The following is a 22,570-nucleotide window of genomic DNA, read 5'->3' as shown; positions in this document are numbered from 1 at the left end:
TTAACTGTTGCAAATTGAGTCATGCAGCATTAGCTCTCCAGTGCAAACATGCACACATTGCATGCTTGACATACATAAACACACATACATCACGAGTATATTTCATTTTGTTTACACGGTGAAAGGACAGAAGATTATAATCCACATTTGCTGAGCTCCTCATTTCGACCTCTTTATTTTTCTCTTGTACAAACGTTTCGGACACTGTTGATACTTTCATAAATCCCTCTCACAGGAACCAAGGAGCCCATTTGTTTTAGAAAGCCCTTTAAAAACGTTTTGCTCATGTTGGCACCTCACATTCATAACATATTTACACAAGAACAAGAGAGAGTGTTGACATCTGGACCTCATGATCCCGCTGAACTATGGATAAACATCCTGAAGCTGCAAATTTATAATCTATGCTGATGAATATGAATTACGGTTTCTTTACCTACACTGTGAGAAAACTTCATCACAAAACCTTGCCTTTTCTTTCCACTGAGGACACTTTGGTGCTGTTGTCAACATCTGTGGTTCTATTTTTGTGTTTCTAAGTTGATGATTTGGCTGCACACTGAAACCCTATGGAGCTCTTTCCCACAGGAGCCATTTTGAACTTATGTCACACTCGGGGTGGGATAGTTCAGAGCAAGGCCAGCTGTTGTGCACCAACTGTTTAACTGTCTTTGCTAGACAAAATATTACTCTCTTATGATGATATTAGATTATTCATTTGCAGTGATGAATGCAAATCTTTTTCTTTTTTTAAATGTACAGCCTGTGAATAAGTGAAACCAGTTACGGGAGGAAATTTTAGTGTGGATATATTCAACAGGGGAAGGAGGTGATTTACAGAGTCAGACAGCAGCAGTGGTTGAAAAAAAAAATTGTCGAAGCTGAATGAAGTGTGTTTTGCGATTTAACAAGGAGCCTGTGTTAGTTCAGTTAGAAAGAGAAACTTGAAATCAGAAGGTGTACAACTGTATTTTTAAAGTGGCATTACAAGCAAGAAAGAGCTTGTTAGCATGGTACCATCAGTAGACATCTCTCAACACAATACATAGATGTCTTTGACACACCGTCAACACTGTTGTTTCCTCACACTGCTGATAATGTTTGCTCATTTTTTTATGTTTTTTTTTAATGTTTTTTTATGTTGTTTTTCAACTAAAAATCTTGCTCCTTGAAGAACATCTGGTAACAAATCTAACAATTTTTTTCCCCAAAACAGGATGCAAATGCAGAGCAGGTAAAGTTAAAAAAACTGTTTTCTTGGTATTGATTCAAAAACACGTTAACAAAAGGCACTAAAGACCAAAAGGGGAACAGACATGTGACCAAAGACAGAGGACAAAACCAGGACTGATGAGAGCAATTCCACAATAAATAATGCAGCAATTCTGTACACTACAGGTGTATAACAGGTGGCTGATGAGGGGAATGGGGGACAGGTGTGCAGACAGGTGATGGTCAGGTGACTGGTGCATTATAAGAAAAGCTGGTGACAAAAGGCCTTTTTTTTTTTTTACAGAGGATATTACATCACAGTCTAAAGCAGAGCTATAAATAAAAATTGCAGAATCTTCAGGCTGTTCAGTTTCAGGATCCTGGTATTGTGTGTTTAGGCTCACAGTCACACTGTCATAGCTCAGTGGGAAACATGAATAGAACAGAGACGTAGGTCTAGTTATCGAAGCGCTTATTGGAAAATATCTGTTGAGAAAAAAGCCAATCGCTGTGTTTTGAGTGAATGACAGTGTCTGGAATCGTAGAAAATGTTGGCTGCAGGTAGATAATGTCATAAATGGCAAAACATCACAATGCCTAAATACAACAACAACTACCAGTTCTGTTCAGTTCAGTTCAGTTCTGTGTTCACCTCTCCTTACTCTGAACAGAGGACTGTAGAAAACATATCCTGTTTATATGAGCCATCATCTGGCAAGTTGTAGGAACCTTTTTAGCAACAAGTTTCTCCGTCGTCTAAAGAGAGCTGGCAACACTGTGAAAACGTTGCTTGTAGCCAGCTGGTAGCAAAGACAGATAAGTTCTAAATTCAACCTGTAGCCTAGTTTCCAGTATTAATGTTCTGTTTATGTGTAGTTCACAGACCAGCTGTACAAATATAACAGTGCAGGATGGATTTTAAGTTCAAAACAGCTGCCGGAAATAGCAGCGACTGTTCACTAATATATAGAAACATCTGTTTACACTATGAAGTATACAATGTATATTCACTGCTTCGAGGAACAAGAACAAGAAACTACTGAACCAAACTCACTTTTTATAATCAAGAAAATGTCTGTACCAAATGATAGCAGCTATTATGATCTGAAAATGTATCTGTCAAAAATATTTTCCATAGATTTATTACTTTAATTTCTGTGTTTTGAGCTGTTGTAACCATTGCGCCACCATGCACACTCATTTAACTTTTTTCCAGCTGTGAGTTGGTCCCTTCATTTCCGCTGTGTACTGCACTGCGGGACCATCAACAGCACACTCATAAATCAAGTGATTATAATATCCATGAGTGGATATACAACCAAAGAGGTTGATAGTTTTAAGAGCTCATTTGGCTTGTGTGCATTCACATTCTCAGCTTTTATCAGTTACTTATATGCCAAAAGATTTCAAAGGATCGAGGTTCATTTGGAAACTTTGTGCCGGCGAAACGGCCACATTATCCACTTGTTTAACTCCAGTAATGCTGACATTTTGAGGATATGACAGCAGCGTCATTCTTGCTACCTGCCGCAGGCTGTAAAGGACATTATCTCATTTCAAAACACTGGAGGATGAGGAACACAGATGGGCTGAGGTGATGAATCAGGCCCATTCACTCAGTCACTTAATAGCACTACATAAAATTGCATAACAGTGAAACTGAGACATTTTGTGCACACTGTCCTCTCATTACAGCAAATAACAATTTCAAATTGTGGACTTGGAAAGAAGTGAACAATGTCACTTAAAGAGACATCATAATTCTCTTGTCGTGATTAGAAAAACAAGAAAACTCCAACTGCTGCTGGGTTTCACTCGTCTCCTGTGTCTGCTTATTCCTCTAGCACTACATAAATTACTGCACAATGCGAACAAAGAGATAATTACATGATCCAAGCCTCAACAATTTGCCATTATACTCCCTGTCACAGGCAGCACACTGGGCCAGATGTATTGCTTTAAGTGTGAGGTGTCTCTTATTACACCCATAACAGTCTCAGACAGGATAGTAATGTCATGCCGGGCTGTGGCAAGGCTCTCCCATTGTTCTCCATGGGATGTTTATAGCTTTGTGCCTGATATATGATAACCAATAAGTAAGAGGTAGTAATTACAAGGCCCACACTCCACCGGATCGCCTGATGAATGCGTGAAATAAAAGATGGGGGGCTCTGTGTGGAGGCTGGTTATTACAAAGACATACAGAGACTTGACATACAGCAGTATTTTGAGCGGGAGAGCGCTAGCAGCGGGAGAAATAAATAGCATATATCCATTTCCTCCACCAGAATGGTAAAGTAAATAGCATTGACCTTCTTAAAACAAATCAGCTGCAAGCCAGCGATTGTCCAACTCAAAATACACAGTTTGCAAGTATTCCTACTCTTTCCCCATTCTCCGTTCAGGTCAAGACGAAATAACACAATTAGGTGAAATAAAAACACACAAAAGAAAACACAAGGGTATCCTATTGTAGAGCCCAGGACACACAGCAGTGGTGCGGTCAGACCTCGTGTCTCCTAAACTGATCAGCTAAGAATCAGAAGCCACCCAAACTCAATGTGCCCAGCTGTAAATCAAGCCAGAAAGTTGTTTCACAATGGATTCAAGGAATGGTTTGACATGTTGGAAACTACAATTACCAGGTGACTTTCTTGCCAGGAGAAGATCGATACCACTGTCATGTGTATGCGATAAACATTAAGCTACAGCCAGTAGCAAGTTAGCTTAGCTTAGTGACTCAAAACAGAGGAAAACAGCAAGCTTAGCTCTCTCAAAAACAAACAACATTTGTTTGATTTAAGAGGGGTTCCTAACTGGAATAGAAACTTTCTGAAATATAAATATGCCAGCTGCTAAGCTTTAAAGTTGCTGCTAGGCAAGTTTTGTGAGCCGTGGACGCAACCAGAGGCTACCTGGACCATTGTTTCCAAATTTTGTGAAGAAATAGTGCATTTTGGGAAATAGGGGTATTTGCTGTATTTAATTGAGCATATCATCTGTCACCAGAAAGCTAGCTTGTCTTGGTCTGACAATTCAGCAACTCTTAAACATATCAGTTATGTTACTTCTTGTTTGTTTAATCTGTACAAGTTTAAAAACAACCCAACAAACAAAAGTGTCAACTTGAATCAGGTAAGCTGTCATCCCTTGTTTCAGTCTTTATGCTCAGCTAACCGTCTCCCATTGCTGCTAACTCCTCAGTAAGGAAAGTTGCTATCGGGTGTCCTAAAAGTTGCTAAATGACGTCATCACCTAATTTGCATAACTGGTCATGTGCATTTAAATTTAATGGGCACTGTAGGAGAGAGGAGAGAACATTGTGGGAGAGACTTAAAGTGAGTAAAAAACACCCTTAATATGTTTAGAACTACAAATGAACTTATTTTTAGTGCAGGGATTTATTTTAGAAAAAGAAAATTTTACATTTACATCAACCAGTGATGGTTTCACAAATGCACGATTCACAGTATGGACGCGGGGGTCTGAACGTCTCCCGCGCCGATCGCAGCTGGGAGGGACTGTTGAGCGAGGACTGGGGGAGGTGCCCACGACAACACCCGCTGTGTATGATATGTGCTTTCAGATCAAAAAGTCTCCAATGACACCAGAAAAAGTCACTAGATTTGTCAGTCGTCATTTTTTGAAAAAGAGTAGCTAGAGGGGTCTGAAAACTTGCTAAATATAGCGACAAAGACGCTAAGTTAGCAACACTGTCTCCTGCTGGTAGCTTCAGATTTGCCCTGCAGATGTCAAAGTGGTTTTCTCATCTGGCTCTCATGAAAGCAAATATTGTTGCCGTAAATGTTAAAATATTCCTTTAAATCACATACAAAAAATATTTTGAGCAAAATGGGGGTTGCTCTCCTTAGTTCAACCCTCCCTGATACAGATTGAGGGTCAATCATCTTCAAACTGCTTTAGGGGTCAAACCTTGATCCAGAAGCGCTCCTGGAATAAGAGGCTTTATGACTTGGATACTAATGCATCCTGATATGTGCTGCTTACCTTGGAGAAAGATATCAGTCCGATAATAATCTGAAGCCTTCTAAGGGCACACTCAGGCCTCTCCAGGCCCTCTCCAGTGACCCCTTGTCTTTGAAGTGTGAACTCAAAAACGTAAAAGTGGAGAGGCTGCTGAGTAGTAATGGAACTTCAGTCAAAGCATTTCTATTTGATTCACCAAAAGCCTCGGCGCTGACGTACAATGAGATATCATCTCGGAGTCTGGAATGTGTTTCCTCCCCCACTCGATCGGTCTTAATTTGAAGTTGGAGGCTTTTTTTTTTCTTTACCTGATGCCAGATCTGATAAAGCAACACACACTGCCTTCATCGAGCCCAATTTGTCATCTAGCGAGCATAAGGACAGATTTCCTTTCATAAGGCAGCAGTTAATTCACAGCCTGATAATACGGAGTGCAGTACTTAAGCAGTAGTGTTTTCACACTTCACCGGACAAGATCAAAATATTGTGGGATGTAATCGTCTTAAAGGAATGGTGTGCCAGTTGCTTCGCTTCTGAGACTTAAATAATACGATTGACACCACTCCCACATATGAAGCTAGAGATTATCTTAGGTTAGCAAAATAGACTGGAAAGGAGGAGCAGCTCGTCCAGCTCCTCCAGCTAGCCCTCCAGAAAATAATCTTGTGTGTTTAATCCACATAAAAACCTAAAGCGGAAACAGACAACCCTACAACTCCCCCTTCCTAGTGTTTCCATCTGATATTACCTCTGCCGCCATTGTCAAGAAGCCTGTTAGCAACAGCCTGGCTACTGTCACAAGGACACAATTTAGGACACTTAGGTAGGTAGGTTGTTCCATCGTTCCTTGGGTATAGCGACCGAGGAAAACAATGACATTTCCTGTTTTGGTTGCACAATGGCAGATGCACTGCCGTATACGCCTTGACTCAACCTTCACTTTTGCCGGAAAAATCAAGCCCATTGCCAAACCACATAGCATAATAACTGTGAGGCTTAACAGCGAACTAATATATACACAGATGGTGTCATTTTATAGGTTATAAGTCGTCCTTGCCAGTTTAAATCTAAAGGCTACAATTTGTGGTTTTACAGCCCAGAAATATTCGCACAAACAGCACATAAACCACAATAAAACAACAAATTGAGTTTTTTACACTACATGCTTTGTAAAAGATTAATTAAACAGCATATCATTTATTAATTTGTGCGTAGAAGAGTTGCTGGTCACCTGTCACCTGTACAGAAAGCAAGGCAGCTGTTTCGTTTTGCTAAACTAAGATAATAGCTGTTGGCTCCAGCCTTATACACACTGAGCATACAGATATCAGAGTGATATTGCTCATCTCACCTCGGGGGAAAAAAAGTGAATAGGCTAATGTTTATTTCCCAAAATGTGTAAAAATGCCTTTGAAAATGTGTCATTTCTCTGTTTCTCAGCTAGTAGTGATCTAAATTTTACAAACATCGAGTCATTCCCACTACAAACAAATGCAGACCTGCCTCCTGCAGAGTTTTAACACAGGGGCTAATAGAGACAGTATGCAGTTGACAACCAATTCAGTCCTGCAGGGCAGGAGGCCAAAATCCTTGAGTTCCACCCCTGTTTGAGAAAAGATCAAATGTTCAGAGCAACAGCTGTGGAGCTGCAGGCTCGCCCCATTCAGCCACTAGATGGAAACAATAGTCCTCTGCTCTGCACAGTCACTCTGCATTCATTTGTTGCACGTTGTGTCTGATTCTGTGCACCCTTTAGTCTTTTTCTCTCCCTCAATTCAAATCAGCCCATTTATGGATTCACTGTTCACGTGTATGTGTGTTTTTCAGGGAGACTGTCCTTGAGGCACCCACGTCTGCCTGAAGTGTCCTCAAGCAAGGCAGCGAAACCCCCCACCAGCTTTGTTTTACAGATGAGACCTGACCTGCCAGGCTCAATAAAGTTTCAAATTATACTGCAAGAAAACATTAGCAGAAAATGGTGACAGGGTAATAATGAGTCCGCAGCAGTACAACACTACTGGGACTATCACTTTACAAGAAGAGCGTGCATTTTCTTACAACTGTGCTGGAGAAAAAGTGTTGACAGGTTTCTTATTACGGATCCGGAGGGGAAAGTTTTGCTACCCTTTCTAACGTTCTTCTGTTTTTTATAATTTCTTCATTTTAAACCCATTTTGTGGATATTAATATAACCCTCTAACAGACTGCACAGTCATCCAGCTGTTGTTCTTCAGTCCAGCACAGAGGTAGTTGTACATTTCTTGAATTTCTCCAATTGATATCACACTTTGACTTCAGCAGATTGATTTGAGAGTTTAAGAGACTTTGCAGATTACAATTAAGATTGTTATACAGCAATTTAAACACTCTCAACCGTTTGCTACAATGTTAAAATCCTGCTTACATCGTACCACCACAGCAGAAAAAAAGCTAAAGCAATTTTGATGTGTTTAACTACTCCAATACAATGTGACATTAAACCTGTTTAATAATCAATAATAATAATAATAATAATCAATAATAATAATAATAATAATAATAATAATAATAATAATAATAATAATAATAATAATAATCAATAATACTAATAATACTACTAATAATAAAATAATAATAATACAAGTAGAGGTATATAGTAAATATACATTTCTCTTGCAGTTACCGTCACCTTCTGTTCTGCAGACATTATCCTTGATGGATTCTTAAAACAATGAATTTAATGAACTTGTAACTCATATAACTCAAGTTGAAGGGAGTCAAGTTGGGGCCTGCAACTCATTTTTGCCCTGAGCCCCCCAAAGAAGGTTAATCCGGCCCTGTTTATACTCAGTGACAGAAAGTTTTTACTTGTAATGGAGTACTTTCATTATGCAAAGAGATGAAACACCTAAGCATTATTTAATTCTAACATCTTTGTACTTTTTCTGGTTTATAATCTCACATTTGCTTTTGTAGTTTAAAAAATGTATAATATATCAAATAAATAGAAATGTATCTTACTCAAGTAAAGGGCAAGAACCTTAAAATGGTAATTTACGTATAATGCTTAAATGTGACACACATTCCACTCCTGCAATGTGCATTTTATTGAGAAATCTTCCATCTGGTGTCATTTTGAACGCAGCATCTTCCCTGTAAACGAGCACCTGCATTGTCGTGTTGCTCTTTCACCACGCTGCAGGCTGAGAGTTAGATACACATCGCAGGTTTGTTCGCCATCCTGCAGCATCTGTCTGATAATTTTCCTTGTGTGGTGCTGCCGGCTGAAATGTGAGCGTCACGGAGCGCCCTCCTCCTCCTTCTCCCTCCCCTCCTCCTCTTCTGCCTCTCCCCCTGACTGGAGTCCCACTGAGCGGCTCTCAAACTTCAGTGTCGAGCCTGAACGCGGAGGACGGAGAGCAGGAGCCCGACAGGCGGCTAACACAGCCCTTTTGGACCGGCGACAAACACACGCGGACGGCCGCTTTCCTGACCTGCTGTTCATCCCCGCTCGCTCGCCGACGGATTTACAGCCGGAGCTCCGTGTCTCGTTTCTTTCTTTCTGTTTTTTTTTTGTTGCTATTTCTCCCCCCCTCCATTGTTTGTCGAAGTTTCCCGACTGTCACGTCTCAGTTGCGGACCTTTATCTCGACTGCATGTGGGATTAATCGTTTGTTTTTTTTCTAATTCAACACGACTAATCCAGCAGTCAGCCACTTTCTGCGCGAGGCTGTTTTTTTAAGGGGGCTTTTCTCCTCTGACGGAGCGGGAGAGGAGACACACGGACCTGCCTTCGCCATGGGGAAATAGCGGGGATCTCTCTCCCGTGTCCGACCCCCGTAGTTTTGACTTTTTCTTTTTTTGAAAAAAAAAAATTCATGATTGTTTCTCAGAGACTAGAGCTCGGCTTCTGACTCGACACGATGAGCGTGGACGGCGTCCCGCTGAAGGTGGGGATCTTTCTGTGGTGTCTGCTGGTGATTTCTGGCTCCAGCTTTGAGATCGGCTCCTACGACCTGGAGCGAGGCAGACCGGCCAAGTGCGAGCCCATCGTGATCCCCATGTGCGAGGGGATCGGCTACAACCTGACCCGCATGCCCAACTTCATGGACCACGACGACCAGAAGGAGGCTGCCATCAAGCTGAACGAGTTCGCCCCTCTGGTGGCGTACGGCTGCGACGTGCACCTCCGCTTCTTCCTCTGCTCCCTCTACGCCCCCATGTGCACGGACAAAGTGTCCACCTCCATCCCGGCCTGCAGACCCATGTGCGAGCAGGCCAGGGAGAAGTGTGCCCCCATCATGAAGAAGTTCAGCTACACCTGGCCCGACTCGCTCGACTGCTCCAAGCTGCCCACCAGGAACGACCCCAACGCCCTGTGCATGGAGGCCCCCGAGAACGAGACGCGGACGGAGGTGAAGAAGGGCGAGGGCATGCTTCCGGTGCCCCCTCGCCCCAGGCAGCCGGGCACCACCGGCGGCCGCTCTCCGGGCGGCCCGGGCTCCTGTGAGAACCCGGACAAGTTCCAGTTTGTGGAGAAGAGCCAGTCGTGTGCGCCCCGCTGCTCCGCCGCCGTGGACGTCTTCTGGTCCAGGCAGGACAAGGACTTCGCCTTCATCTGGATGACGGTGTGGTCCATCCTGTGCTTCGTCTCCACCGCCTTCACGGTCCTCACCTTCCTCCTGGAGCCACACCGCTTCCAGTACCCCGAGCGGCCCATCATCTTCCTCTCCATGTGCTACAACGTCTACTCTGTGGCCTTCATCATCCGCTCGGTGGCCGGGGCCGAGAACATCGCCTGCGACAGGGAGGATGGCGAGCTGTACATCATCCAGGAGGGGCTGGAGTCCACGGGCTGCACCATTGTCTTCCTCATCCTCTACTACTTTGGCATGGCGTCCTCCATCTGGTGGGTCATCCTCACCCTCACCTGGTTCCTGGCCGCGGGCAAGAAGTGGGGCCACGAGGCTATCGAGGCCCACAGCAACTACTTCCACATGGCTGCGTGGGGCATCCCGGCCCTCAAGACTATCATCATCCTCACAATGAGGAAGGTGGCTGGAGATGAGCTGACCGGCCTGTGCTACGTGGGCAGCATGGACTCCGGGGCGCTCACGGGCTTCGTCCTCATCCCCCTGTCCTGCTACCTGATCATCGGCACCTCCTTCATCCTCACCGGCTTCGTGGCCCTCTTCCACATCCGCAAAGTGATGAAGACGGAGGGCACCAACACGGAGAAGCTGGAGAAGCTCATGGTGAAAATCGGCATCTACTCCATCCTCTACACGGTGCCGGCCACCTGCGTCATCGTCTGCTACTTCTACGAGAGGCTGAACATGGACTACTGGAAGCTGAGGGGGCTGCAGATGAAGTGCGGCTCGTTCAACGGGCTCAGCAGCGACTGCTCGCTGCAGACGTCCGTGCCCACGGTGGCCGTCTTCATGCTGAAGATCTTCATGTCGCTGGTGGTGGGCATCACCAGCGGGGTGTGGGTGTGGAGCTCCAAGACCCTGCAGACCTGGCAGGGCCTGTGCAGCAGGAAGCTGACAGACAGGACTAGAAGCAGGAAGCCCTGCAGCGGGGTGAGCTGTGGCAGCACACACTGCCACTACAAATCTCCTGCTGTGGTTCTGCACATGGCCAAGACTGACCTGCACTCAGACAACCCCACACATGTCTGAGCGTGACACACACACACACACACACGCACACATGCACTGCCAAACACTCACACACGTACATGCATACATACATATGCCCTGAGTAAGGAGCTGCTAAAGACTTTGTAAGAAGATGAGCGGTCGAATTGAACTGTTACTGCTCTGCTGCTGCCAAGGGACACACAGGTACAAGCGTCACTATGAGAAACTATAAACAGTATTCAGTGCATAAAGGGAAAATGTTCAGTATTGTTGCCCATATTTTCTGTTGAGTAGTGTTCTGTGCAGTAGACATGCCCAGTGTTTGAATGCAAAATTTAAAAGAAAAAGAAGAAGAAGACTGTTACGGGAGGTGTTTTCGGAAAAATATTAGTCTCCTCCCTGAAAGTGGCATGATTATCTGTATAAATCTGTATAAATGTTTTATTTATTGTAAATATATTTAATTTAAAGTCGGCTCTTATCAGATTTGTTGTCTAGATGCATTTATTAAAGGTAAAGGGAAACTAAGTGCCTTTTCTAAGAACTCTGGTTCTGGCCTTTTTGGAGGATAATAAATTTGTGGAATTCATCTTCAGCTTCCTGGTTGTCATTTTTGGTAACTGTTCTCAGCACAACTAACACTTAACCATTTTAACAGTCCTAAACAGTCCCACATTAAATAGTCACAAGCGGCTGCTCATTTCAGTCTTGTTTTCCTGATTTTCCTGCCATTCTTCTCCTGGGAGTTCTCTTTTTTTTTTTTTCCAGCGGGGGGGGGGCTCCTCGCCAAATGTGCTGTCTTCCAAGTGCACGCTCCGCACCCCAGAGGCGTCCTCGACAATAATCCTCAAAGAGAATCGCTGATGAATGGAGTGACAATCCGTGGCAAGCGTTAATGTTTGCATCATCGTCTTCAAAAATGCAGGAGCAGTTTGTGGTGGAATATATTTAATTAATGGCAGGGGTTTTTTGTTGTTTTTTTTTTTTCCTTTTTAATCCTCGCACAGAATCGCTGTTGTTGCCCTCTCGCTGCTCCATTTGATCCCCGTGCAAACACTCGGCACTTTGATCTGAGAGGACAAATCTGAAGTGGATTTCAGCCTTATTGCATGGTCTCACTGACAGATTGGAGTTAAGCGCAGGCACTCAAAATTGCGGTCGCTCATTGAGTAGAAGGATTATTAACTTAATATTTTAGTTTATGTGTGGTTTGTGGCTGTGTTTCTGGTGTCGATTAAGGGAATTCCGTGATGCAAAAGCTCCAGATTTCCATGTTTGAATGAGTCAGAACTGCGAGAAATCAGTCGATCACTGACTGATGCGGGGAAAAAAAAAAGTTTGCAATACATTACTTTCATTAAATAAATCCCTCTTACTTGGGATCTTCCAACGAAAATTTCAGTAATAAAGGCCATTTTTATTATGCACAAGAGCCACCGTGTTCTCCCATGCTCCATAAAAAAAAAGAGAGAAAATAAATAGCTTTTACATTACGGGGACTTTTAACAATTTAAGTGCCAACCTGAATTTGCAGCCACACACAGCACAGTCATTTCACAGCACAACACGGTGGAAATGACCGTGTTTGACAGCAGTGGAACTGATTATTATGTCTATGTGTGTAATTGTGTGCTTGTGTCACCAGCAGCGGCGGCACATGGGAGTGATAGCATGGGAAAAAAATGTGATGACCAGGAGCCTGTTTTCATTACATTACTGGAACCTCGGCAGCGTTAAAAGCAGGCGTGTGCTGGCCGACGTCTCCAGAGGTTAAAAGTTGTTTTGTTTTCAGTTTTCCACCATTTGTAATTCCAGCTGAGTTATAATAAGATTCATGTACTACACAGTGTTCCACGCAGATGTTAGTGTTCATTTACCAGACGCGCAGCGGTCCGAGTCAGAGCTGCAGTTTGTCTCCGTAGTAAATTAACCGCATTTCCACTCGCCGTTCTGTGGATCTGCGTAACGCCTGAGTTAACTCCAATTACTTATTCCTTCCTCCTGCTCGACTCGATGTGGGTTAACTACCAACATCCTCCCTCCTCCTCCACCTCCTCCTCCTCCTCCTCCTCCCCTTCTTCTTCTTCTTCTTCTTTTTTTTTTGTTTTCATTACTCAGCCATTGTAGACGTTATCCATGGCTTGGCAGGCGAGCGCTTGCGAGTCCTGGACTCTGACACCGTGTGGATCACATTTAACTATTAAAAAGGGCTGTTTGGCTTGGAGCGCGCTCGCAGCCAGAGGCTCGGCTGGTGGTGTTTCAGCCACATGTTCCAGTTCATGGGCGCCTGAACGGGGGCGCGTGCTTCCTCCCCAGTTTACACTCCAGTGACATGACCCGGAGAGGCCAAACACTTGCCGTGTGAGACACAAACCAGCTTGTCCCACCTGCGCTGATTAGATAGGAAGGAGGGAGCAGCGGAGGGGTTAAGGACGTGGGGGTGGTGCAGAGGGCAACTTTGTCTTTAATGCTGTGTTTAAACTTTCTTTTCCTCTCTCAGCATTTATTTTTTTCATTTTCTTGCCCTTTTCTGCGTTTCTTTCCTGTTCATTTTTTTTTTCCACACATTGCTCTGTCAAGTCAGGTTTTTGAAGAACTACAAAGGTCAACAGAGAGGACTTGTGAGAGCAGCAACAGGGCGCCTTTGCTCTGCCTCTTTTTCCCACAAATATGAATTCTATCTCTACATTTCCAGGTCACCGACAGCTATTTTTAGCTCCCCCCTTTCGCAGAGCAAAGGAATCACGCAGCACACGGCGCTTCAGATAGAGGCAAGAAAGAAAGGCTCGTTCCAAAAACAGAGTTTGTTTGAGCTGTGGTTCCTTTGGCACCAGAGATGTGGCTGCCGGGAACACCTTCTCCTCACACACACACAAACACACACACACACACACACACACACCTGAGGTCTGCACTGCCGGGGCAGCAGCAGCCAATCAACGCCGAGCTTGTTCTGAGGAAGACCCCACCCCATCTTCCAGTAATGTCCAATTTCAGGAGTAAGTAAGCTCGGCCTCGCTCGAAAGATTTAGTTTGGCTGAGCCTCCGCGCTGTTTTTCTTCTCCTCTGGCTCAGGAGGTTAAATAGTGTCAGTCGCACTGAGCAGCAAGTCTGTCTGGGCCAAAAGTGAGACTACTCCCAGAAAAGGCAACACTGTTCCTTACAGGTTTCTCAGCAGTATTTCATTGTGTTAACCTGCGAGCCCACTGGTGTATTTATTGACTCTGAAGTAACACAGAACAGGGCCGTTTACACAGGATTTGTACAATTTGTTTTGTGTGAAAAGGTGTAAAAACACCTTCCCGCTTTAGCTGCTGACACCGTGTTATTGTCTGCGGAGGAGAAATCCCTCCATCTGGTCATGGGTCTGATTAAAGGCGATCATTATGGCATCAATGCGCCTCCCTCATAGACTTAAACCCCTGCCCAGCCCTGAGGGGGAGAGTGAGAAAAAAAGAGGGAGAGAAAATAAAGCATCCTTCATTACCCTGCCCTCCCTCCTCCTGCAGTCCCTCGCCCCCCTTGAGCACTATCCCTTTCCTGTGCTGTTTTGATGTGTAAATGAGCGTATTGAAAACCTGCAGGCCCCCAAAGAGACGCTTTCCATGAAAATGCGGCAGTCAGAGAGCACCAGAGTTCACACAGCTCACCACTCCTCGCAACCGGACTCCGATCAGACACCCAGTACGCCGTCTCGCCTGTTGGAGCAAGACACAAACACACATGAAATCACACACAATTGCACAGGCGCATGCTGACTCACGTCGTTATGCAGACATAAACATTTACACGGTGGGGTGAAAAGCTTGCACAGGCGAGGTTGAGGATACAGTGTCAAGTGTGTGAGCAGATACGGCAGCTGAAATATTTCTGCAGCATCTATCACGTCCGCAATATGAAAGCACGCAGGCGGAGAGATTAAAAGTGTTCTGGAGCACAGAGGATTGGCTGTTTTGTTCAGTGTCTTGGAATTTCTGAAGCACTTGCAGAGGGAGAAACGCTTCGCCTGCTTGTCTTCTTTTATTCAGAACTGCATGTTCCCCAATCAGCAGTCCAGAGTTGATCAACTTAAAGTCCAACTGATAACTCCAGCAGTCAAATTCTCAAAAAACGAGCGCCATTATTTCGAAACAAAACTGGCAAATTGCCGCACACGTGTTAAGAAAAATGACCCTCAATTCGAGATTCTTGGAAAAAACTTCTTTTCATGACCGAGACATCAAGACAGAATAGACACGCTGATCAGTTAACACGGGGATTTTCTGCAGTGCGAATAAAATCCAAGTGGTAACTGCACTCGATCTGACCTGAAGGACGCAAGTTGTCAGTCTCAGTTTCCAGACGTCACACTTTCATCTCGATATGAAAGACAGTGAAGACATGAACTCCACTGGAAGAAAAGTCCTTTTGAATTTAAATCAGAACGAACTTTTAATGAAACATTCGCCGAGCAGGGCCCAAAACAAGACGTGAACTCGAGTTAACTCCATGAATGTAGTCAGTTTTATTCATAAAGCCAAAAACCATGAATCAACCCCTTCGAAATGCCGGAGAAGGAGAAAGAAACCATTTGACTGGAGGTCAAAAGTAAAGAGTGAAAGAGAAGGGATGCTTCTTCCATAATGGGCAAACACACAAGAGGTTGTGTTCTTACAAAGTACACAGGAACTAAGAAACACATTTGACGGATTAAACTCCTTTTAATGCCTCAACAAACTAAGTAAACAAACTCAGTTTTCATGACTGAATGAACTGAACACTTCATACTGGTTTACTTTGCTTATATGTGGCAGACCCTGCCACCTTTTTAGCTTAGTGTCATCCAGTTATGTAAAAGGTAAATAATTCTGAGTTTGTATTATCTCCTCATTTAAGTTGTAAGTGATTCTGCATTTTAATTTCTTCTCCAAATGCTCCTCTGATCTGAACAGCTGCACACCACTAACCGCAAATAGATGTGAAGTTACGGATGGTGCTTGAAAGGTATATCCAATACGGGTATCGTCCGGAACAGCTCTACTCATGACAGCCTTAAGAAGGAATACTAAATGAAAACTTTGTGAAATGACTGCTTGAGTTGCTTCCACACAATTTATCATTTTTTTTAAATAATGAGAAATCTGGTACAAAAACCGAGCGCAAACTAGAAGAGAAAGTAGACGCTGAGTTTAGAATCTGGTGCATGATCTTTTGCCACGGGCTGAAAACTTTCAAACTTCATTTTCAACACTTCATGCTATGAACATTTTTCATGAAAAGGGCTTTTCGTGTCAAACGTGTGGGCATATTGTCTGTGTTTTTGAATATTTCATCATGAAATAGCCATCTGAAAAAAGAGTTTTTAACTTTTTGCTAGAAGGGAGCCTTGGATCTTTCTTTTTTGAACTCCTGTGTTCCCCCACCGAAGAGCACCTTCATCACATTTTGTTTGAACTCCCGAGCACTCCAGACGCTTGCTTAATGTAGATGCTTTGTTGTTTATTTGGGGAAGCAAATGCACTTACAATCTTTTGATGACATCAAGATCTAGCTCCGACAGTGACTGAACGCATTTCTTTGGACACAAAGCATCTGTCAAAGATGCAGACAGGTAGAAAATGGAGGGTAACAAGGTGAGGAGGAGTGAAGGCCAGGCGGATTATATCAAGAACACAGTGCAGGAGGAGAAAGTTTCAAGAAAAAGTTTCCAGCTTTTTGCTGTATCTTCCTCTTTTCAGAGTGTTTTTTCATGTCCTTTGATCAATAAGCAGAAGACAGAGAAGTAAAGCTTTCTCATCCCTCTGTACTCGTTCCTGTGCTCCGTCTGCCTGTGGCTGAAGGAGAGATGAATCAGTGAACAGAGGGAGGTTCCGCCGCTCGCTCTCGCTCTCTGAAGCCAACAGCGTTGCTGTGATCACTGTTAATCTCCTTTGCCACTCTGCTGCCATCTCCTCAAATACATTCATCTCATTTCCAATAGTGTTCGCGGCCTCTTCTTCCTTTCTAATTAGGCACCATCAAGATTTCAGAAGTCACCCTTTGGTGTTCTGCGGCAGGCGAGATTGCTCTTTGAGCTATGGGGTCAGTGATGGCAAGTATTTGTTTGAGGGTTAAATCACAGCAGGCCTTTCATCATGTTGTTATGTTGCACGATCAGAGGCTTGGGATTATGTAGGTCAGACGTTGGAGAGTGAGAGCGCCCCTTTTGTAGCTGCCATTTTTATTCAGTTGCTAGGCAGCACCCGCTCTAATCTCTTGTACCAAAGAGTCTCTCCCCGGAGAAAAAGAGAGGGAGCAGGAGTTACAAAGGACGGGAAAAAATGTGAAAACAGCATCAACAAAGAACACAAACCCATGCAAGGATTGCTTTTAGAAACACTCCAAAGGGAGGGAGTGAAAAAGGACAGGATGTGGGAGTCTAAGCTCGGCCCTGAGACCCACTCTGGCCCTCCTGAACATCTTTAAACCCCTGTGGTTTTGTTTGTGCCATTGACGGAATAGCTAAAGGATGGTTGTCCAATCACACGACTCCGGCGGCAGAGTGGGCTCCAATGCTGAAACCTGTGCACATATGCTGGGGAATGTTATTTTGGTGTCAGGGAACAAACACTTGAGTCTAGACTTTCAAAAATAAAGCCGAGTGCCCCAGCAGGTCAGCAAAGAAAGTTGTTTGTCAACAGGTACCAAAATGGATCAGGACCGCTGTGATTCGGGGCCGGGTCGTCTGGCGAGAGTGTCTGCTGCTGTCACACTGCCGTAGCACCCCCCCATCCTAAATGTGCTCATGTCACGCTCCGCCATCAAAGGCTCACCCCTCGGCTCTGTGTTCTGAGAGAGGAGACACCCCCCACCCCCACTCCTCCACCACCAACCCCCCCCCCCACGCATGCACTGATCCCCTCCCTCCCACCCCGGCCCCGGGCTCGGTAAGGATCTGCTATTCTCCGTTGCATTTCACACTCTTTGATTTGGAGTTTTGAAGTTTGTTCTTGTTCTTGCCTCTTTTTTTCACCTCCTTTTTTGACTTGGTTGTGTTTCACGTTGACTGTCGTGATTCATGAAGTTTCCAGATGATGTTTGTGCTCTGCAAACTTGACACTGCTGCCTCTGATGCTGCCTTTAATCACTTGAAATATACCTGCTTTGAATCTCGCAGTTTCTGGTTTTTTTGGGGGGTTTTTTTTTTCATTTTTTACAAAGACAGAGGGAAAAATAATTACATGAAATAGTCTCAAAGGAACAGTTGGATATTTTTAGAAAATAAGCTTGTTTGCTTTCTTGGCGAAAGTTAAAAGATTGATAGCACTCATAATGTCTATACAGTAGCCTAGATATGATGCTAGCGCATGCAGCCAATTAGCCTAGCTTGGCATAAAGTATGGAAACAGGGAAACAGCTTGCCTGGCTATGACCTGTCAGATAAATCAGCCTGTGAGCACATATACAGCTAAATAATGAACTTGTTACACAATTCTTTTGTTTGTTTGTTTGTTTGCCTGATTTTAGTTTTGGACAGAGCAACGACTCTTCATGCTAAGCTAATTGGCTCCATCATCATATTTAGTATACAAATATCACTGAACTCTTGGAGAGAAAGCCACAAAGCGTATTTCCACAAATTACTTTAAAACGTAGTTTTAGTTCAAACATTTGGGATGAGAATAGACAGAAGATTGATACAACTCTTGTATTTGTATGCTAAATAGGAAGCTGAAGCCAACAGCTAGCTAGCGTTGCACAGTGTAAATAGCTTAGGCTACTGCAAAAAGGGGAAACAGTTAAGTCGACTTGATCCAAAGACACAAAAACCTGAGTTTACATTCAGGATGCTGTTTCTTAGAAGAAGATTATGTGTTTTTTTTTTTTACAAATTAAATAAACAGGATATGACACCTAGGCAAGTTCTTACCCACTGTTTCCAGTCTTAATGATAAGCTAAGCTAACCAGTCAGAGAGAGTTACCCATTTTCTCATCTGAAGGCCCTGACACCCCAGTCCTGGCAGTCAGTCGTCGGCCGTTGTCGGGGCTGTTGGTGAAATTCTGTGGCTCTAGCTGGCGCATCACTCGACAGCTCTTGTCGGCAGCATTTTAATTTATTCAGGCGATCGAATCGGAAATGACTGGCTGTTCAGATAAGTGGATCAGGGCACGATAAGAGAGAAGAAAAAAGAAAGTGATGTGGTGTCAAAAAAATGCAGCTTAATCATAACAGGGGAGTGTATGTATAAACAAAGAGGTATTTCCCTTCATGCCATCGGCTGCAGTCTCTGCGGTGCATTCAAGTGCAGCTTTTTGAGAAGTCGGAGATGTGAAGCGACACAACAGTTGGCCTTGGTGGTGGCTAGGTCTTTGATGTCAGCCTGGTGTGTCAGGGCCTTAACACAAGAAAAGAAGCCAATAAGCATATTTTCCCAAAATGTTGAACTGTTCCTTTAATGTTAGCATTAATTCTTATGTAGACGAGTGAGTGAGCGGGCGAGCGAGTGAGTGAGTGAGTGAGTGGGACCTGTGAAGCACTCTCAAACAGAGGAGTGATTTTCCTCAACCAGACTGTCTATAGGTATAAAAGTCCTTTGTGAAGCAGCTCAAAGGTTTGTATGGAGGGATGTAATTGGCTAATTAAGGACAGGCTGTGTGTGTGTGTGTGCGTGTGTGTGTGTGAGTGTGTGTGTTGTGTGTGGTGTGTGTAGTTTTGGGGGGTGTCTCTTAATCATGTACACAGTGGAAACTACTCTTCAGTCCTCGCTCTGTTCTCAGTTTCTCTGCGTTAATTAGCTCACATTTGTACTTTTTGCTCCGCGCGTTAAGTATCTGCTGAGGTTATCCAGAGTCATTTGTATTTTGTGAACAAAATGACAAAACATTCAACGGGACATTTTGGGGCAGTTCAAACACATTTGGCCAAAAAAGTTTCCGATCATCAATTAAGCTCTTTTTCCGGCCAGCACTGTTGACTCAGACTGATCACTGTACATTAGCCAGTCTGCGTGGTAAAGGGAACCAGCTGGGGCCACGCTCGCTCCAACACTGGACCTTTTGTCAAGGTCTCAGCCCCCCTAAAAGTTGAATAAAAACCTTACTCTTTGTGTAGGAGCAGACATTGTTCCTATTGTGGCGTGTCGAAGCTGACATGCCAGGTCCAACACGGTGCTGAATAAACTGTGGTTTGTGTACATACTGTAACTGTAGGCTGTGGAAAAGGAGCGAGGCAGCGGTCTGTGATGATCTTGGCGGCCAGTGAGGATTTGGCATGCAGAGCAGGAGCTGGAGCAGTCGTACCACATGCGGCCCTTTCCCTCAGGATAATAAGTGCTTGTGGAGCAGAGAGGGAGAAAACCTGCAAGGATCAGCCTTCCTGTTCACACCCCATCATGCATGAGCTGGCAGGATTCTTGTGTTGTTATGGTCATGAGACATTTCCTGTGTGTGTTTTGGGGTTGCATCTGGGCTTGTTTACAGCCCAGGGTAGAAGCCTCATTAAGTGGAACATGGTACTAGGCGGATGTGGGGTGGGGGGGGGCTCAAGTGCCTATTAGTGGGGCCGGTCTGTAGCCCCAAACCAGAATGCAACTGGGCCAGGTGCTCCGTACTACAGCCTGGTTTCCACAACACAGCCAAACAGGGTTGAACGAGGCTTACTCATTAGAAAAGTGTGCGTCATTAAGTTTTGCCAAAAAAAAGAAAAATCCCCCCTCTGCAATACCACACGTTTTATCATCCATGTGAATTGTGAGATTGGACAATGGATTTTAAGGATATTCTATAGTTTTGTTTTTTTATCAGCAAATCCCAGGAAAACACCAAAACAACCTTTCAACCTTTGTCACTATATTTTCCTTCTTGTCTGTCCGTGGCCTGTTGATTACTACAAGAGACATACATTTTTTAAAATAACAGTTGAAGGTTCAGTGTCTTGTAACATTGTGAATGGTGTATCTGTCTCAGCCACTCTGCCGCCCCCCCATCACTTGTTCCTGCACTGTGTAGAGAGGGTAGGATCACAGCATTATATACCTGTTCACTTCAACATACAAGTTTTAAACACATAACAATGTTATGATGTAATAGGTTGTTTGTAGTCAGCGCCTACATTACATCTGACAAACTGTTACAGAACTGAGATTTGTATTTATAACAGTGCTGTTGCTCTCAGAAACTGTGGAGGGCACCAAATTGCACAAAATGCCAATTTCTACATAATGTTGCTTTGATTTTCCTGAAACAGCAGAGCGCCCAAACAGAAATAAACAGTGTGTTTGTTGTGCATTACATGTTCAGTGCACTAGTGAATATTTATGGCAGCCAGACCATTGGACTGATTCAAACCACAGTGCCTATATCACTAGGTTATACAGAGGGGTCTGGGGACTAATAATAAATAATTTATTATCATTTTAATTTCATCCATAAGTAATAACAATCACAATAATGACAGAAAGTTTGACTGCTGACCATTGATTTTCACACACTTGCTATAATTAAACATCTAACAGTCTGAGGGTCTGTGGTCTGCTTTGTGTCAGCTTAGGGGTCCTTAATGTCAAAAGTTTGACAAACACTGGCTTTTATTCATCATAATGAAGGAACATGTTGCCTGCTGCAGCAGTGAGGCTCACTGATGTGTTTTACCCCTGAACTCCACCAGATCAGTGTTCGAACCGTCTCGAAGAGTCACCACGGCAGGTTTGATGATGGGTTTCACTCTAGTCTAACCCTGTAAGCACTGCTACATCTCATCTCTGATTGGCAGATATCATGGTAGCAACTTACAAGCTAGCCAAGCCCTAATATATATAGGGTCCATTTTACTCTAAATAGGAACATTATTTACTAAATGAACATCATGACGTATTACAGACAACCTGAAACTAGCAATTGGCACCATAACCTCATTAAGAAATAGTTTACTGAGGTAATAAATCAAGATCGAAGTAGGTCATTTTTCTCATAAGCTTAAATACAGTCTGACTTAATTTGCAACCAGTGGAGTCACCCCCTGCTGCCAGGGAAAGAGTGCAGGTTTAAGGCACTTCTACACTGGCTTTTCAGTGATTGGGATACATGCACTATGCGTTACTTGTCAGTAGAATCAGTTCATTGTTTATCTTTTGATAATGCACAAAAATGTTTGCGGACCAAGCTATAAATATGACCTCAAACAGCGTGAGCATACTGTGGTGTCCTTGATTCCTCCCGTCGTTGTGTTTGTTCATGTGCAAGTAGCCCTCCCCAGTTAATTTTTGTGTGTGTATGCATAACTACAAGGCCCTCACATCCAACAGGCCGCTCTCTCAGCAGCAGCTCCATGAATTCCTCCTCGGTTCCAGCGTGAAGTGTCCTGCGAAGACTAAAGCTGCGCAGCAGAGGACAAAGCAGAGAGGGATTAGCATCCCCCGCCTTTCTGCTCATGCACACCCGCACCATGTAACACTCAACATAATCAAACACTCACCCAGTGTGACACACAACACAACCAAACACTCTTCTGGGGCTATGCTACTAAAACAAACCCTGCGCCTGGAACCCCAGGGGCCGAGGAGAGTGGCGGAGGAGCTGAGGAGACGGATGTGAGGAAGGCCAAGAACTGGTGGTGTTTATTCTGAACGGCCAGAGAGTGGGAAACGCACGCAACATGATCCCCATGTTTTCCTTACCCCAGCTAATCCGACGAAACGACAGAGGGAGCAGATTCCCTTACAGAGAAAGCTGCCACTTAGATATTTATCCTCGCTAAGGCAAACATCTGGCCCCGGCGGGCTCTTTTCATAGG

At 44.2% G+C, this 22,570-nt stretch overlaps 1 protein-coding gene across 1 annotated transcript; it reads left to right on the top strand.

The window, feature by feature from the left end:
* Window positions 1-7,884: 7,884 nt before the first annotated feature.
* On the top strand, window positions 7,885-11,409 carry fzd9b (frizzled class receptor 9b). Its single transcript, XM_037085645.1, has one exon. It carries the CDS (start codon window positions 9,102-9,104, stop codon window positions 10,857-10,859), a length of 1,758 nt encoding a protein of 585 aa, XP_036941540.1. The 5' UTR covers window positions 7,885-9,101; the 3' UTR covers window positions 10,860-11,409.
* The last annotated feature ends 11,161 nt before the right edge of the window (window positions 11,410-22,570 follow it).

This window comes from Acanthopagrus latus, chromosome 2 (genome assembly GCF_904848185.1).
Source record: "Acanthopagrus latus isolate v.2019 chromosome 2, fAcaLat1.1, whole genome shotgun sequence".
NCBI lineage: Eukaryota > Metazoa > Chordata > Actinopteri > Spariformes > Sparidae > Acanthopagrus > Acanthopagrus latus.
The sequence above is the reverse complement of the archived record's forward strand: the minus strand, read 5'-3'. Positions and strand labels throughout refer to the sequence as shown.

Coding starts and splice junctions, on each gene's coding strand:
- fzd9b (XM_037085645.1), top strand. CDS start 9,102: ATGAGCGTGGACGGCGTCCCGCTGAAGGTGGGGATCTTTCTGTGGTGT.